The 18,811-nt window shown below is 31.8% G+C and overlaps 1 protein-coding gene across 1 annotated transcript in view; it reads left to right on the top strand.

Moving 5' to 3' along the window:
* The window catches only part of LOC148939551 (sodium/mannose cotransporter SLC5A10-like), a 200,568-nt gene that overhangs the window by 78,834 nt on the left and 102,923 nt on the right, over positions 1-18,811 (top strand). The window contains exon 6 of the mRNA XM_089107078.1: positions 13,040-13,245. Within this exon, the coding sequence (XP_088963204.1) occupies positions 13,040-13,245 (206 nt within the window). The remainder of the gene's footprint in view (positions 1-13,039; positions 13,246-18,811) is intronic.

Below are 18,811 nucleotides of genomic sequence, written 5' to 3'. Positions count from 1 at the left end.
GAGATGGGAAGAGTGTGTTTTGTATAATACTCATGTAATGTTTGGAGATTGTTTTCAATCTACCATGAACTCCGATCTTTTTACAATTCCAAGTGGTCTTGAAATAAAAAGATTTAACGAAACATGCCTGATAAGAATGTTGGGGGAGATTGGATGATTTTGTACTGTATAATACACAAGTGATGTTTGGACAGTGTTGTCAATTTAAAATATACTTAGATGTGCTGTCAATTTAAAAATAGTTAAGAAATAAAAATTTTTACAAGAAATGGCTGAAAAGTGTTTTGGGGGGAGATGGGTTGATTGTGTACTGTATAATACACAAGTGATGTTGGGATAGTGTTGTCAATTTAAAATATACTACGATGTGTTGTCAATATAAAAAAGTTAAGAAAATAAAAAATTTAACAAGAAATGGCTGAAAAGTGTTTTGGGGGGAGATGGGTTGATTGTGTACTGTATAATACACAAGTGATGTTTGAACAGTGTTGTCAATTTAAAATATACTTCGATGTGTTGTCAATTTAAAATAGTTTAGAAATAAGGGTTGATTGTGTGCTGTATAGTACACAAGTGATGTTTGGACAGTGTTGTCAATTTAAAATAGTTAAGAAATAAAAAAATATAACAATAAATGACTGAAAAGTGTTTTGGGGGGAGATGGGTTGATTGTGTACTGTATAATGCACAAGTGATGTTTGGACAGTGTTGTGAATTTAAAATTTACTTTGATGTGTTGTCAATTTAAAATTGTTAAGAAATAAAAAATTTTAACAAGAAATGGCTTAAAAGTGTTTTGGGGGAGATGGGTTGATTGTGTACTGTATAATACACAAGTGATGTTTGAACAGTGTTGTCAATTTAAAATATACTTCGATATGTTGTCAATTTAAAATAGTTTAGAAATAAGGGATGATTGTGTGCTGTATAGTACACAAGTGATGTTTGGACAGTGTTGTCAATTTAAAATAGTTAAGAAATAAAAAAAATTAACAAGAAATGGCTGAAAAGTGTTTTTGGGGGAGATGGGTTGATTGTGTACTGTATAATACACAAGTGATGTTTGGACAGTGTTGTCAATTTAAAATATACTTCGATGTATTGTCAATTTAAAATAGTTAAGAAATAAAAAAATTTAACAAGAAATGGCTGAAGTGTTTTGGGCGGAGATGGGTTGATTGTGTACTGTATAATACACAAGTGATGTTTGGACAGTGTTGTCAATTTAAAATGTACTTCGATGTGTTGTCAATTTAAAATAGTTAAGAAATAAAAAAATTTAACAAGAAATGGCTGAAAAGTATTTTTTTTTTGGGGGGGGATGGGTTGATTGTGAACTGTATAATACACAAGTGATGTTTGGACAGTGTTGTCAATTTAAAATAGTTAAGAAATAAAAAAAATTAACAATAAATGGCTGAAAAGTGTTATGGGGGGAGATGGGTTGATTGTGTACTGTATAATGCACAACTGATGTTTGGACAGTGTTGTCAATTTAAAATATACTACTATGTGTTGTCAATTTAAAATTGTTAAGAAATAAAAAATATTAACAAGAAATAGCTGAAAAGTATTTGGGTGTAGACTGGATGATTGGGTATTGTATAATACACAAGTAATGTTTGAACAGTTTTGTCAATTTACAATGAAATACGATGTGTTTTAAATTTAGAATTATTAAGAAATAAAAAAAATTAACAAGAATATGCAGAAAAGTGTGGTGAGGGGAGAGGGTTTGATTGTGTACTGTATAATACACAAGTGATGTTTGAATAGTGTTGTCAATTTAAAATATACTTCGATGTGTTGTCAATTTAAAATAGTTTAGAAATAAGGGATGATTGTGTACTGTATAATACACAAGTGATGTTTGGACAGTGTTGTCAATTTAAAATAGTTAAGAAATAAAAAAAATTAACAAGAAATGACTGAAAAGTGTTTTTGGGGGAGATGGGTTGATTGTGTACTGTATAATACACAAGTGATGTTTGGACAGTGTTGTCAATTTAAAATATACTTCGATGCGTTGTCAATTTAAAATAGTTAAGAAATAAAAAAATTTAACAAGAAATGGCTGAAAAGTGTTTTGGGGGGAGATTGGTTGATTGTGTACTGTATAATACACAATCGATGTTTGGACAGTGTTGTCAATTTAAAATATACTTCGATGTGTTGTCAAATTAAATTAGTAAAGAAATAAATAAAATAAAAAATAAACGCCTGAAAAGTTTTTTGGGGGGAGATGGGTTGATTGTGTACTGTATAATACACAAGTGATGTTTGGACAGTGTTGTCAATTTAAAATAGACTTCGATGTGTTGTCAATTTAAAATAGTTAAGAAATAACAAATTTAACAAGAAATGGCTGAAAAGTGTTTTGGGGGGAGATGGGTTGATTGTGTACTGTATAATACACAAGTGATGTTTGGACAGTGTTGTCAATTTAAAATATACTTTGATGTTTTGTCAATTTAAAATGGTTAAGAAATAACAAATTTTAACAAGAAATGGCTGAAAAGTGTTTTGTCGGGAGATGGGTTGATTGTGTACTGTATAATACACAAGTGATGTTTGGAAAGTGTTGTCAATTTAAAATATACTCCGATGTGTTGTCAATTTAAAATAGTTAAGAAATAAAAAATTTAACAAGAAATGGCTGAAAAGTGTTTTGGGGGAGATGGGTTGATTGTGTACTGTATAATACACAAGTGATGTTTGGAAAGTGTTGTCAATTTAAAATATACTTCGATGTGTTGTCAATTTAAAATAGTTACGAAATAAAAAATTTTAACAAGAAATGGCTGAAAAGTGTTTTGGGGAGATGGGTTGATTGTGTACTGTATAATACACAAGTGATGTTTGGACAGTGTTGTCAATTTAAAATATACTTCGATGTGTTGTCAATTTAAAATAGTTATTTTAAATTGACAACACATCGAAGTATATTTTAAATTGACAACACTGTCCAAACATCACTTGTGTATTATACAGTACACAATAAACCCATCTCCCCCAAAACATTTTTCAGCCATTTCTTGTTATTTTTTTTATTTCTTAACTATTTTAAATTGACAACACATCGAAGTATATTTTAAATTGACAACACTGTCCAAACATCACTTGTGTATTATATATTACACAATCATCCCATCTCCCCCAAAACACTTTTCAGCCCTTTCTTTTTAAAATTTTTTATTTCTTAACTATTTAAAATTGACAACGCATCGAAGTACATTTTAAATTGACAAAACTGTCCAAACATCACTTTTGTATTATACAATACACAATCAGCCCATCTCCCCCCAAAACACTTTTCAGCAATTCCTTGTTAAATTTTTTATTTCTTAACTATTTTAAATTGACAACACTGTCCAAACATCACTTGTGTATTATACAGTACACAATCATCCTTTTTTTCTAAACTATTTTAAATTGACAACACATCGAAGTATATTTTAAATTGACAACACTATCCAAACATCACTTGTGTATTATACAGTACACAATCAACCCGTCTCCCCCCCAAAACACTTTTCAGTCATTTCTTGTTAAATTTTTTTATTTCTTAACTATTTTAAATTGACAACACATCGAAGTACATTTTAAATTGACAACACTGTCCAAACATCACTTGTGTATTATACAGTACACAATCAACCCATCTCCCCCCAAAACACTTTTCAGCCATTTCTTGTTAAATTTTTTTATTTCTTAACTATTTTAAATTGACAACCCATCGAAGTATATTTTAAATTGACAACAATTTCCAAACATCACTTGTGTATTATACAGTACACAATCAATCCATCTCCCCCCCAAAACACTTTTCAGCAATTTCTTGTTAATATTTTTTATTTCTTAACTATTTTAAATTGACAACACATCGAAGTATATTTTAAATTGTCAACACTGTCCAAACATCACTTGTGTATTATACAGTACACAATCAACCCATCTCCCTCCCCCCCAAAAAATATTTTTCAGCCATTTCTTGTTATTTTTTTTATTTCTTAACTATTTTAAATTGACAACACATCGAAGTACATTTTATTTTGACAACACTGTCCAAACATCACTTGTGTATTATACAGTACACAATCAACCCATATCCCCCCAAAACACTTTTCAGCCATTTCTTGTTAAATTTTTTATTTCTTAACTATTTTAAATTGACAACACATCGAAGTATATTTTAAATTGACAACACTGTCCAAACATCACTTGTGTATTATACAGTACACAATCAACCCATATCCCCCCAAAACACTTTTCAGCCATTTCTTGTTAAATTTTTTTATTTCTTAACTATTTTAAATTGACAACACATCGAAGTATATTTTAAATTGACAACACTGTCCAAACATCACTTGTGTATTATACAGTACACAATCAACCCTTCTCCCCCCAAAACACTTTTCAGTCATTTCTTGTTAAATGTTTTTATTTCGTAACTATTATAAATTGACAACACATCGAAGTATATTTTAAATTAACAACACTGTCCAAACATCACTTGTGTATTATACAGTACACAATCAACCCATCTCTCCCCAAAATACTTTTCAGCCATTTCTTGTTAAATTTTTTTATTTCTTAACTATTTTAAATTGACAATACATCGAAGTATATTTTATTTTGACAACACTGTCCAAACATCACTTGTGTATTATACAGTACACAATCAACCCATCTCCCTCCAAAACACTTTTCAGCCATTTCTTGTTAAATTTTTTTATTTCTTAACTATTTTAAATTGACAACACATCGAAGTATATTTTAAATTTACAACACTTTCCAAACATCACTTGTGTATTATACAGTACACAATCAACCCATCTCTCTCCAAAATACTTTTCAGCCATTTCTTGTTAAATTTTTTTTTATTTCTTAACTATTTTAAATTGACAACACATCGAAGTATATTTTAAATTGACAACGCTATCCAAACATCACTTGTGTATTATACAGTACACAATCAACCCATCTCCCCCCAAAACACTTTTCAGCCATTTCTTGTTAAATTTTTTTATTTCTTAACTATTTTAAATTGACAACACATCGTAGTATATTTTAAATTGACTACACTGTCCAAACATCACTTGTGTATTATACAGTACACAATCTACCCATCTCCCCCCAAAACACTTTTCATCCATTTCTTGTTAAATTTTTTTATTTCGTAACTATTTTAAATTGACAACACATCGAATTATATTTTAAATTGACAACACTTACCAAACATCACTTGTGTATTATACAGTACACAATCAACCCATCTCCCCCCAAAACCCTTTTCAGCCATTTATTGTTAAATTTTTTTATTTCTTAAATAATTTAAATTGACAACACATCGAAGTATATTTTAAATTGACCACATTTTCCAAATATCACTTGTGTATTATAGAGTACACAATCAGCCCATCTCTCCCCAAAATACTTTTCAGCCATTTCTTGTTATTTTTTTTTATTTCTTAACTATTCTAAATTGACAACACATCGAAGTACATTTTAATTTGACAACACTGTCCAAACATCACTTGTGTATTATACAGTACACAATCAACCCATATCCCCCCAAAACACTTTTCCGCCATTTCTTGTTAAATTTTTTATTTCCTAACTATTTTAAATTGACAACACATCGAAGTATATTTTAAATTGACAACACTGTCCAAACATCACTTGTGTATTATACAGTACACAATCAACCCATCTCCCCCCAAAACACTTTTCAGCCATTTCTTGTTAAATTTTTTTATTTCGTAACTATTTTAAATTGACAACACATCGAAGTATATTTTAAATTGACAACACTGTCCAAACATCACTTGTGTATTATACAGTACACAATCAACCCTTCTCCCCCCAAAACACTTTTCAGTCATTTCTTGTTAAATGTTTTTATTTCGTAACTATTATAAATTGACAACACATCGAAGTACATTTTAAATTGACAACACTGTCCAAACATCACTTGAGTATTATACAGTACACAATCAACCCATCTCTCCCCAAAATACTTTTCAGCCATTTCTTGTTAAATCTTTTTATTTCTTAACTATTTTAAATTGACAATACATCGAAGTATATTTTATTTTGACAACACTGTCCAAACATCACTTGTGTATTATACAGTACACAATCAACCCATCTCCCTCCAAAACACTTTTCAGCCATTTCTTGTTAAATTTTTTTATTTCTTAACTATTTTAAATTGACAACACATCGAAGTATATTTTAAATTAACAACACTTTCCAAACATCACTTGTGTATTATACAGTACACAATCAACCCATCTCTCTCCAAAATACTTTTCAGCCATTTCTTGTTAAATTTTTTTATTTCTTAACTATTTTAAATTGACAACACATCGAAGTATATTTTAAATTGACAACACTGTCCAAACATCACTTGTGTATTGTACAGTACACAATCAACCCATCTCCCTCCAAAACACTTTTCAGCCATTTCTTGTTAAATTTTTTTATTTCTTAACTATTTTAAATTGACAACACATCGAAGTATATTTTAAATTGACAACACTGTCCAAACATCACTTGTGTATTATACAGTACACAATCAACCCATCCCCCCCAAAAACACTTCTGCCATTTCTTGTTAAATTTTTTTATTTCTTAACTATTTTAAATTAACAACACATCGAAGTATATTTTAAATTGACAACACTGTCCAAACATCACTTGTGTATTATACAGTACACAATCAACCCATCTCCCCCCAAAACACTTTTCAGCCGTTACTTGTTAATTTTTTTTCTTAACTATTTTAAATTGACACCACATCGACGTATATTTTAAATTGACAACGCTTTCCAAACATCGCTTGTGTATTATAAAGTACACAATCAAACCATCTCCCCCCAAAACACTTTTCAGCCATTTCTTTTTAATTTTTTTTATTTCTTGACTATTTTAAATTGACAACACATCGAAGTATATTTTAAATTGACAATACTGTCCAAACATCACTTGTGTATTATAAAGTACACAATCAACCCATCTCCCCCCAAAACACTTTTCAGCCATTTCTCGTTAAATTTTTTTATATCTTAACTATTTTAAATTGACAACACATCGAAGTATATTTTAAATTGACAACACTCTCCAAACATCACTTGTGTATTATACAGTACACTATCAACCCATCTCCCCCCAAAACACTTCTGCCATTTCTTGTTAAATTTTTTTATTTCTTAACTATTTTAAATTGACAACACATCGAAGTATATTTTAAATTGACAACACTGTCCAAACATCACTTGTGTATTATACAGTACACAATCAACCCATCTCCCCCAAAACACTTTTCAGCCATTTCTTGTTAATTTTTTTTATTTCTTAACTATTTTAAATTGACAACACATCGAAGTATATTCTAAATTGACAACACTCCAAACATCACTTGTGTATTATACAGTACACAATCAACCCATCTCCCCCCAAAACACTTTTCAGCCATTTCTTGTTAAATTTTTTATTTCTTAACTATTTTAAATTGACAACACATCGAAGTGTATTTTAAATTGATAACACTGTCCAATCATCACTTGTGTATTATACAGTACACAATCAACCCATCTCCCCCCAAAACACTTTTCAGCCATTTCTTGTTAAATTTTTTTATTTCTTAACTATTTTAAATTGACAACACTGTCCAAACATCACTTGTGTATTATACAGTACACAATCATCCTTTATTTCTTAACTATTTTAAATTGACAACACATCGAAGTATATTTTAAATTGACAACGCCATACAAACATCACTTGTGTATTATACAGTACAAAATCAACCCCTCTCCCCCCAAAACACTTTTCAGCCATTTCTTGTTAAATTTTTTTATGTATTAAATATTTTAAAATTACAACACATCAAAATATATTATAAATTGTAAACACTGTTCAAACATCACTTGTGTATTATACAGTACACAATCAACCCGTCTCCACCCAAAAAACTTTACAGCCATTTCTTGTAAAATTTTTTTTATTTCGTAACTATTTTAAATTGACAACACATCGAAGTATATTTTAAATTTACAACACTGTCCAAACGTCACTTGTGTATTATACAGTACACAATCAACCCATCTCTCCCCAAAATACTTTTCAGCCATTTCTTGTTAATTTTTTTTATTTCTTAACTATTTTAAATTGACAACACATCGAAGTATATTTTATTTTGACAACACTGTCCAAACATCACTTGTGTATTATACAGTACACAATCAACCCATATCCCCCCAAAACACTTTTCAGCCATTTCTTGTTAAATTTTTTATTTCTTAACTATTTTAAATTGACAACACATCGAAGTATATTTTAAATTTACAACACTGTCCAAACATCACTTGTGTATTATACAGTACACAATCAACCCATCCCCCCCAAAAACACTTCTGCCATTTCTTGTTAAATTTTTTTATTTCTTAACTATTTTAAATTGACAACACATCGAAGTATATTTTAAATTGACAACATTGTCCAAACATCACTTGTGTATTATAGAGTACACAATCAACCCATCTCCCCCAAAAACACTTTTCAGCCATTTCTTGTTATTTTTTTTATTTCTTAACTATTTTAAATTGACAACACATCGAAGTACATTCTAAATTGACAACACTGTCCAAACATCACTTGTGTATTATACAGTACACAATCAACCCATCTCCCCAAAACACTTTTCAGCCATTTCTTGTTAAATTTTTTTATTTCTTAACTATTTTAAATTGACAACACATCGAAGTATATTTTAAATTGACAACACTGTCCAAACATCACTTGTGTATTATAAAGTACACAATCAACCCATCTCCCCCCAAAACACTTTTCAATCATTTCTTGTTAAATTATTTTATTTTTTAACTATTTGAAATTGACAACACATCGAAGTATATTTTAAATTGACAACACTGTCCAAACATCACTTGTGTTTTATACAGTACGCAATCAACCCATCTCCCCCAAAACACTTCAGCCATTTCTTGTTAAATTTTTTTATTTCTTAACTATTTTAAATTGAAAACACATCGAAGTATATTTTAAATTGACAACATTGTCCAAACATCACTTGTGTATTATACAGTACACAATCAACCCATCTCCCCCCAAGACACTTTTCAGCCATTTCTTGTTAATTTTTTTTATTTCTTAACTATTTTAAATTGACAACACATCAGAAGTGTATTTTAAATTGCCAACACTGTCCAAACATCTCTGGTGTATTATACAGTCCACAATCAACCACTCTCCCCCCAAAACACTTTTCAGACATTTATTGTTAATATTTTTTATTTATAAACTATTTTAATTTGAAAAGACCTCTTAGTATGTTTTAATTTGACAACACTCTCCAATCATCAATTGTTTATTATAAAGTAAAAAATCAACCCACATCCCCCCAAAACACTTTACAGACATGTCTTGTTAATTTTTTTTATTTATTAACTATTTTAAATTGACAACACTGTCCAAACATCACTTGTGTACTATACAGCACACAATCATCCCTTATTTCTAAACTATTTTAAATTGACAACACATCGAAGTATATTTTAAATTGACAACACTATCCAAACATCACTTGTGTATTATACAGTACACAATCAACCCATCTCCCCCCAAAACACTTCAGCCAGTTCTAGTTAAATTTTTTATTTCTTAACTATATTAAAGTGACAACACATCGAAGTATATTTTAAATTGACAACACTGTCCACACATCACTTGTGTATTATACAGTACACAATCAACCCATCTCCCCCCGAAAAACTTTTCAGCCATTTCTTGTTAAATTTTTTTTATTTCGTAACTATTTTAAATTGACAACACATCGAGGTATATTTTAAATTAACAACACTGTCCAAACGTCACTTGTGTATTATACAGTACACAATCAACCCATCTCTCCCCAAAATACTTTTCAGCCATTTCTTGTTAATTTTTTTTATTTCTTAACTATTTTAAATTGACAACACATCGAAGTATATTTTATTTTGACAACACTGTCCAAACATCACTTGTGTATTATACAGTACACAATCAACCCATATCCCCCCAAAACACTTTTCAGCCATTTCTTGTTAAATTTTTTATTTCGTAACTATTTTAAATTGACGACACTGTCCAAACATCACTTGTGTATTACACAGTAAACAATCAACCCGTCTCCCCCCAAAACACTTTTCAGCCATTTCTTTTTAAATTTTTTTATTTCTTAACAATTTTAAATTGACAAAACATCGAAGTACATTTTAAATTTACAACACTGTCCAAACATCACTTTAGTATTATACAGCACACAATCAACCCATCTCCCCCCAAAAAAAACACTTTTCAGCCATTTCTTGTTATTTTTTTTTTCTAAACTATTTTAAATTTACAACGCATCGAAGTACATTTTAAATTGACAACACTGTCCAAACATCACTTGTGTATTATACAGTACACAAATCACCCATGTTAATTTTTTTTATTTCTTAACTATTTTAAATTGACAACACATCGAAGTATATTTTCAATTGACAACACTGTCCAAAAATCACTTGTGTATTATACAGTACACAATCAACCCATCACCCCCCAAAACACTTTTCAGTCATTTCATGTTAATTTTTTTTATTTCTTAACTATTTTAATTTGACAACACTGTCCAAACATCACTTGTGTATTATACAGTACACAATCATCCCTTATTTCTTAACTATTTTAAATTGACAACACATCGAAGTATATTTTAAATTGACAACACTGTCCGAACATCACTTTTGGATTATACATTACAAAATCACCACGGCTCCCCCCAAAACACTTTTCAGTCCATTCTAGTTAAATTTTTTTATTTCTTAACTATTCTAAATTTACAAACCCTATTGTAATATTGTAAATTGCCAAAACTGTACATACAACAATTTCGTCTTATAATGTAAACAATCAACCCATCTGCCCCCAAAACACTTTTCAGCCATTTCTTTTTAAAATTTTTTATTTCTTAACTATTTTAAATTGACAACATATCGAAGTTTATTTTAAATTGACAACACTGTCCAAACATCACTTGTGTATTATACAGTACACAATCAACCCGTCTCCCCCCAAAACACTTTTCAGCCATTTCTTGTTAAAAATTTTTATTTCTTAACTATTTTAAATTGACAACACATCGAAGTATATTTTAAATTCACAACACTGTCCAAACATCACTCGTGTATTATACAGTACACAATCAACCCATCTCCCCCCAAAACACTTTTCAGCCATTTCTTGTTAATTTTTTGTATTTCTTAACTATTTTAAATTGACAATACATCGAAGTATATTTTAAATTGACAACACTGTCCAAACATCACTTGTGTATTATACAGTACACAATCAACCCATCTCCCCCCAAAACACTTTTCAGCCATTTCTTTTTAAATTTTTTGTTTCCTAACTTTTTTAAATTGACAACACATCGAAGTATATTTTAAATTGACAACACTGTCCAAACATCACTTGTGTATTATACAGTACACAATCAACCCCTCTCCCCCCAAAACACTTTTCATCCATTTCTCGTTAATATTTTTTATTTCTTAACTATTTTAAATTGACAACACATCAGAGTATATTTTAAATTGACAACACTGTCCAAACATCACTTGTGTATTATACAGTACACAATCTACCCATCTCCCCCCAAAACGCTTTTCAGCCATTTCTTGTTAAAATTTTTTATTTCTTAACTATTTTAAATATACAACACATCTAATTATATTTTAAATTGAGAAAACTGTCCAAACATCACTTGTGTATTATACAGTACACAATCAACTCGTCTCCCCCAAAAACACTTTTCAGACATTTCTAGTTAAAAATTTTTATTTCTTAACTATTTTTAAATTGACAGCACATCGAAGTATATTTTTAATTGACAACACTGTCCAAACATCACTTGTGTATTATACAGTACACAATCAACCCATCTCCCCCCAAAATACTTTTCAGCCACTTCTTGTTAAATTTTTTATTTCTAAACTATTTTAATTTGACAACACATCGAAGTATATTTTAGATTGACAAAACTGTCCAAACATCATTTGTGTATTATACAGTACACAATCAACCCATCTCCCCCCAAAAAACACTTTTTAGCCGTTTCTTGTTAAATTTTTTTATTTCTTAACTATTTTAAATTGACAACACATCGAAGTATATTTTAAATTGACAACACTGTCCAAACATCACTTGTGTATTATACAGTACACAATCAACCCATCTCCCCCCAAAACACTTTTCAGCCATTTCTTGTTAAATTTTTTTTATTTCTTAACTATTTTAAATTGACATCACATCGAAGTATTTGCAAATGCTAAACCCTTTTTTTTCCACCTTAATAGGATCAAATTTGCAAATGCTAAACCCTTTTTTGTAAATGTCAATCAAACGCCAAGGAACGTAATCTCACCGAACACGTCAAACTGTTTCCAAGGCAGATTAGCTTTTTAAAATGCACGTGTAAGTTTAATGTCTCAGGCATGGGTTTTTCTTGCGCAATTCCAATGTATATTTTCATGTACCGTTCAAATCAACAGCAATTTCAATGTATATTTTCATGTATATTTAGTATCTATTATACCGATACTACTAATGATATAGATTAATATTATTAAATAAGAATTTATGTTATTTTTGTTTTGTTTTTTTCAAGTGAAACTCCACTCCGACAAAGCTTTAGCTCTTACGCTTGCGTCTCAGCTTATTATCATTGATGTGTGGTCAAAGTTACTAAATTGGAAAATTTGTAAGATAAACTCGGAATAGTGAAAGCAAAATTCTGAAGCAAATCCGGGAGCAAAATTAAGAAACGCACTTTTTTAAAGCTGTAAATCAAGGCTATATATTTATAAAAAATACAATTTTGTAATGCCTCGTGACTTAATACCTTTAGCCGTTCCTGATGTATTGTAGATATGTATTTTTGACTATTACAAACGCAGTGACTGAAAAAAAGACGAGTAATATTATTTTTTTCTAGCTTTGGATGAAGTAGGGGGCTGGTCCGAGCTCCAGAGAAAATACTTTCAAGCCATTCCAACGCAGATGATTGAAAATTCCACTTGTGGCATTCCCCGCGAAGACTCATGGATAATGCTTAGAGATCCTTTAAAATCGGATATACCATGGCCTGCTTTTCTTCTTGGCCAAACACCGGCTACTATTTGGTACTGGTGTGCTGATCAAGTATGCAACCCCTTCTTATTTTCTTTGAGTACTTTGACATGTTTACCTTCATTGATGCCCTGTTAAGACTATGGGCACACCTGTGATGTTTTATAGTGACTGTGGGTTACAAGCGCAAAATCTTATTGTAAAAACTGGCGTTTCAACGTCGTCTAGATTAACAAAAGGGGGTTTCAGTGGCAATCCAGATTGAATTTAAATACGTTTATCTAAATTCTTGATTGACTATCCCGGTTTAAGTATCTTAAATGAACTTCGGATATTCTAATCTTTTTCCGGAGCAAGGCTGTGGTTTTAGGATTAACTAAAGGCGGTTCGACAATATTTTTTTTAGAAACTAAGTGGAAAAGACTAAAAAAAACAGTGGAAAAGACTAAAAAAATAACACTGTTAACAGTGGAAAAGACTAAAAAAAATATTAACAATGTGCGTTCTTCCTTGATTTTAACGTCTCCTTTGGGCTACAGAAGTGTAGATTGTAATGGCAAGGACTTAGTATGAAAACCCTATATCAATGCTGAATTGTTTCCAAATGTTTTTACCAGTACTGGGACTTGATTCTTTCATCAGATTCATCATACAGATTGAAAAACTGTTGTTCGAAGTTTCCATCAAGATTTTCCGACACAAGATTTTTCTAGGTGTTCTAACTAGGTGTCCTAGCCGAATGGTTAGCGTGCCGGACTTGAAATTCTGAAGTCAGGGGTTCGAGTCCTGGTATCGCTGGTTATTTGGTTTGGAATGGGGGTCAATGGTGGGATCTCAGCAGGAGTCGACCCAGCTCTAAATGTATACCTAGAGTAATCTTGGGGAAAAACATGGGAAGCATTGGATGATTTGCCCCCAACCACCCATTGTACTTCCGTCCGAAGGCATCAAATCAGGAGATCCGTCCGAAGGCATCAAATCAGGAGATCCTTCCGAAGGCATCAAATCAGGAGATCCGTCCGAAGGCATCAAATCAGGAAATCCGTCCGAAGGCATCAAATCAGGAGATCCGTCCGAAGGCATCAAATCAGGAGATCCGTCCGAAGGCATCAAACCAGGAGATCCGTCCGAAGGCATCAAATCAGGAGATCCATCCGAAGGCATCGAAGGCATCAAATCAAATGCAGACATTGTCAGCATGCGATAAAGTTTAAGTTTTCTTTCGGATTAGGTTTTGGAGCCAACCTAAGCCACCACCCTCCACAAATCTGACTTCAAAATGGTAAAACGATTTGAAAGGTGTGATAATGACAAAAATTTAGAGATCTCCTCCCTCAAGATGATAACAGATTGGGAAATGGTTGTTTCAAGCGTGTTTTGAATAAATAGAAAATTGTCTAATTAGGAAGAAAGAGGGGAGCAGGGACAAATTAAAAAGGTTAAATAAACCATCGTAAAAAAAATTCAAACTGATGAGTAGTGATAGAAGAAAGAAGAGACGGAAAGGGGGGGGAACTAAAAAGAAAATGGAACAAGTTAAGAAGAGGTTGAAGGAGAAAGTAAATTGTTAAAGAGCTATTTCATAAAAGAGATGAGTTTTTTTTTTCATTTAGAATTGCTGCAATTAAACAGGTAGTTGGGATTACCTTTCTTTTTTGGAGGAAGCTAGAAAACATCTCAATGCTTGTAGTTAAATATTCACTTTAAATTTAATTTTATCCCCTGTTGCTTTATTCTGTTTAAAATTATCTTAAAAATAAGTCCATAATCCTTTTCAGTATCTATCTCTAGTGTTGCTAGAGAAAGAGTATCTACATTCAGATCCCTACCGAAATACTGTTTGCAAGTCCTGCTTTATATTGCTATAATTTAAAAAATGGTATTATTAACATAACTTAACACTAAGATTAAATATAGTGTAACTATAATATAATAATGTAATTAAGATAATATATATAATACAAAATGAAACTGTATATAATATATAACAACTATAACATAACACAAAATACTGCTGCAGTCAAGACCGTATCCAGAGGGGGGGATTGAACCCCCCCCTCCCCGAAATATTTTCCGACTCGTAAAAAACCTAACAAAAATTAATATGAACAAATTTTGAATGCATTAAAAAAAAAAATTGTCCCCCCCGCCCGAAAAAAATCTTTTGTAACCCCTCTCCCCCCCCCCAAAAAAAAAAATCCTGGATATGGCCCTGGTATCAGCTTCCTGGATTGAATCCATCCATAAGCAACATCCTAGCTACTCCTCTACTACGCGTTTTTTACTTTGTTAACAGGGGAGGGTAAGGAGAGTAGCTTTCCCATTTATAAAACCAAAAAGAATATAGAAAGTGCATGATCCTGTTATGTTTTCAAAGCTAGCACTTTCATGGGAAAAAAACGTTTCTAAACCTCGTATCCCTGGTTACTTCTATAGGCTTATTCTCTGGGAAATTTTCTACGGGTGCTCTACAGGTTTCTACAAAATTAGTTATTTTCCTTGGTGAACGTACCAGGTTGGCAATATTTGAAAAGCTATGGAATTTTCTTGGAAAAACTAATTGCTTTCTCAAATGGTTTCCCTGGCGTACCATTGGATCCAGTATCTTGGAAACAGTTGGGGAGGGTGGGGGGGGGGCTAGCTAGATTTGATGACATTTATTTTTATTTATTATTTTGCTCGGCAGATTCATGAGCTAGATCTTTGATGACAGTAGGAGCTAGAATCGAATTTCAATGTTTCTGTTTTGGTACGACTTGTTCATATAAACCTAAAAAATTGCAACAAACGAAAACTGCATCTGTGCCAAGGGCGGGTAGCCAAACCCCTCCTAGATCAGCCACAGCCCCTGTGGATTATTTCTACGTGCTTGTTTGTTGTATATATATATAAAAAAAAAACATGTAGGGCTGCTTGTCCACATCAGCGCTACCTGGCCTATACTACCAATCGTAGCAGGCCAGACATGGCAATCTGTCTTGGCCTCCTTCAGCTATGTTAGTAACAATTGAATTTGGCTACCTAGATTATTAAAAATTTGCCAGGGAAACTAGGTAAGGATTTGCTTTTAAAAAAGCTAGTTAAATTTACTCAATTGAGCTAATAATTTACGCCATTTCGGCTAGTATCATCGAAGAAAACTTTGCAATCCTGTTATTGCTTTATAGCCTGCTTAGATTTAACAATTTGTCCTTATGCTTCTTGGTTCCAATTTTTTTTATACATCTCCCACCTGTTTATCCCTCAATAAAACTGACATTTTCTCATTTGATATCAATCAAACTCCCATGACGTCACGTATATATATGTTGTGTTTGGCTCAGTCTCAGCGTTCAATAATCTCTTCAATAGGGACCTATTTTTGAATGTCTGACGCACTCTGACATCTCTTTTCTTTCTCTTAATCCCCTCTGGAGAACGAGTTTTACCTAGGAACAAGGGGCTGAGAACGTGACCGCTTCGTTTACATTGGAAGCATGGGAGATGAGAGGCAGTGGCGGCAATTCACGAAATTTTCGAAATGTAAGGGGAAGGGCTATTTTGTTCTCTTTTTTAAATGAAAATTCCACAAAAGGGAATTTTTCAATGAGGATAAAAAAAAGTATTTTTTGAAAACTAGGGGGACGCAAATGCAACATCCAGCAATGTTCTTTTACTAAAAAAAAAAACAAAACAATTAACAATAGATACAAGAATCTAAAAATAATTATAAGAATAAATTAGTATAATACTAATACACAGTTAACCATTTGTCTATTCTTGTAACTATTGTTGATTTTTTTTTTTGCAAAAGAACAGGGCTTGAAGTTGCATTAACATCAGTCGGGTAACAAAAGGTCGTATCTCCACAAGGATAAATTTTCAGAAGAGCAAAAAATAAACCTCATAACTTTTTTATTTCCCCTCTGATAACCGTAAAACACAAACAGATTGATATGTAGAATAAATACATATCAATCCGTTTTTGTTTTACGGTTATCATTAAGAAAATAAAAAATTTGTGAGGTTTTTTTTTAGTCTTCTGAAAACTTATGATTATGGAGATACGACCTTTTGATATCCGACTGACGTCAAAAATCTTTTTGTCCCAGAAAAGACGGCATTGACAGCTGCTCATGTTTTCAGCCTTCTTTATGATTTTTTTGTGAAGATGAAGAGGTGACGTTGGGTAATGAAAAGACTGATCAAGTGGGTAGCTTCACTTACCTTGGTAGTATTATTAGTAAAGATGGTGGAAGGAGTGAAGATGTTAAAAGTAGAATAGCCAAGGCTCAGGGTGTTTTTTACAATTAAAAAAACGTTTGGAAGATTAGGAAGATAAGTCTGCAAATCAGGATTAGAATATTAGAAACTACAGTGATGACAGTAGTCAAATATGGCTCTGAAGCATGGGCGCTTCGAAAAGCGGATGAAGATTTGCTAGATGTATTCCAGCGAAATTGCTTAAGGATTGTTCTGGGTACCCGTATGACTGACCGTATTTCAAACAATGGGCTGTACGAAAAATGTGGTTCAATACCGCTCTCTAGGGCTATACTGAAAGAAAGGTTGAGATGGCTAGGGCACGTTGTGCGGATGAACGATGATATTGCCGAAGATTGTTCTTTCCGACCAACCATCTAGGGCAAAACAGAAAGCAGGTCGTCCTCGTCTGGGGTGGGAGGACGTCATAAAGAAAGATTTAAAGGAAATGGGAACTTCGTGGGAGGGTGTAAAAAGAGAGGTTTTGAATAGATTGGGATGGAGGAGGAGCGTACGTGCCTGTGTTGGCTTCAGGTAGCATGGTGCTGCGGTGAGTTGTTAGTAGTAGTTGTAGTATATGATTTTTTAGTGAAGATGGAATATCCCTGTTCTGTCATATGCTGGAAAAACAAATTGATAATTGATTTTTACTGTTATCTGTCTGTGGTCCTTTCTTATTTTTATGAGAATTGAATCTTGTGTAAGCATTAGTATAATTTGTTAGTAAAAAATATCAAGAAAACGCACAAGTAAAAAAAATGCAGCAATCTGATTGGTTGGTGAGACAAACACAGATGACAAAGCAGTCCTTAAGCAGTGAAACTTGACGAATATCCTTAGACACGTTGGTTGGAGGGAGGGTTACTCCATATAATTTTACCTTTTTATTTACATATGATTATATAATTATTTTATTTTTAGTTTTATTTACATTTTTTTTACATATAATCATTTTATATGTAATTTTACATATAATTTCACTTCCTCAGAATTTGTTTTTCAGAGGTGCTGACAAAAACTGGAGCTTGACAATGCCAATATTGAAATTTGAATGGTAGTACATTTGAATAGGGTCCATCATTGCTGTCAGAATATATTGCCTTGTGCTATTTCACTGCATGAACGAAAATTAGTGACCAATTTTAACATAAAAAGAAAGCTGAAATCACGGCTTTGGATATTTTAGCTGATATTAAGGAGCAGTTAGTATTGGAAAGAAAATTTGGTTTATTCGCCTAAGACAGAGAAAACATATTCTGACATCAAAAGCGTATTTCCCAATTATTCCTGGATTCAAAACTCAAATAATTTATAAATCAAATTCTCAAAATTTGTGACTTGGCAGATTGACGAAAACACATACAACTAATTAATACATCTTGATAGGAGTAGAGAG

This window comes from Artemia sp. Qi Xiang Cuo, chromosome 21 (assembly GCF_049724085.1).
Source record: "Artemia sp. Qi Xiang Cuo chromosome 21, ASM4972408v1, whole genome shotgun sequence".
Taxonomy (NCBI): domain Eukaryota; kingdom Metazoa; phylum Arthropoda; class Branchiopoda; order Anostraca; family Artemiidae; genus Artemia; species Artemia sp. Qi Xiang Cuo.
This window is presented reverse-complemented; position numbering and strand designations above follow the sequence as displayed.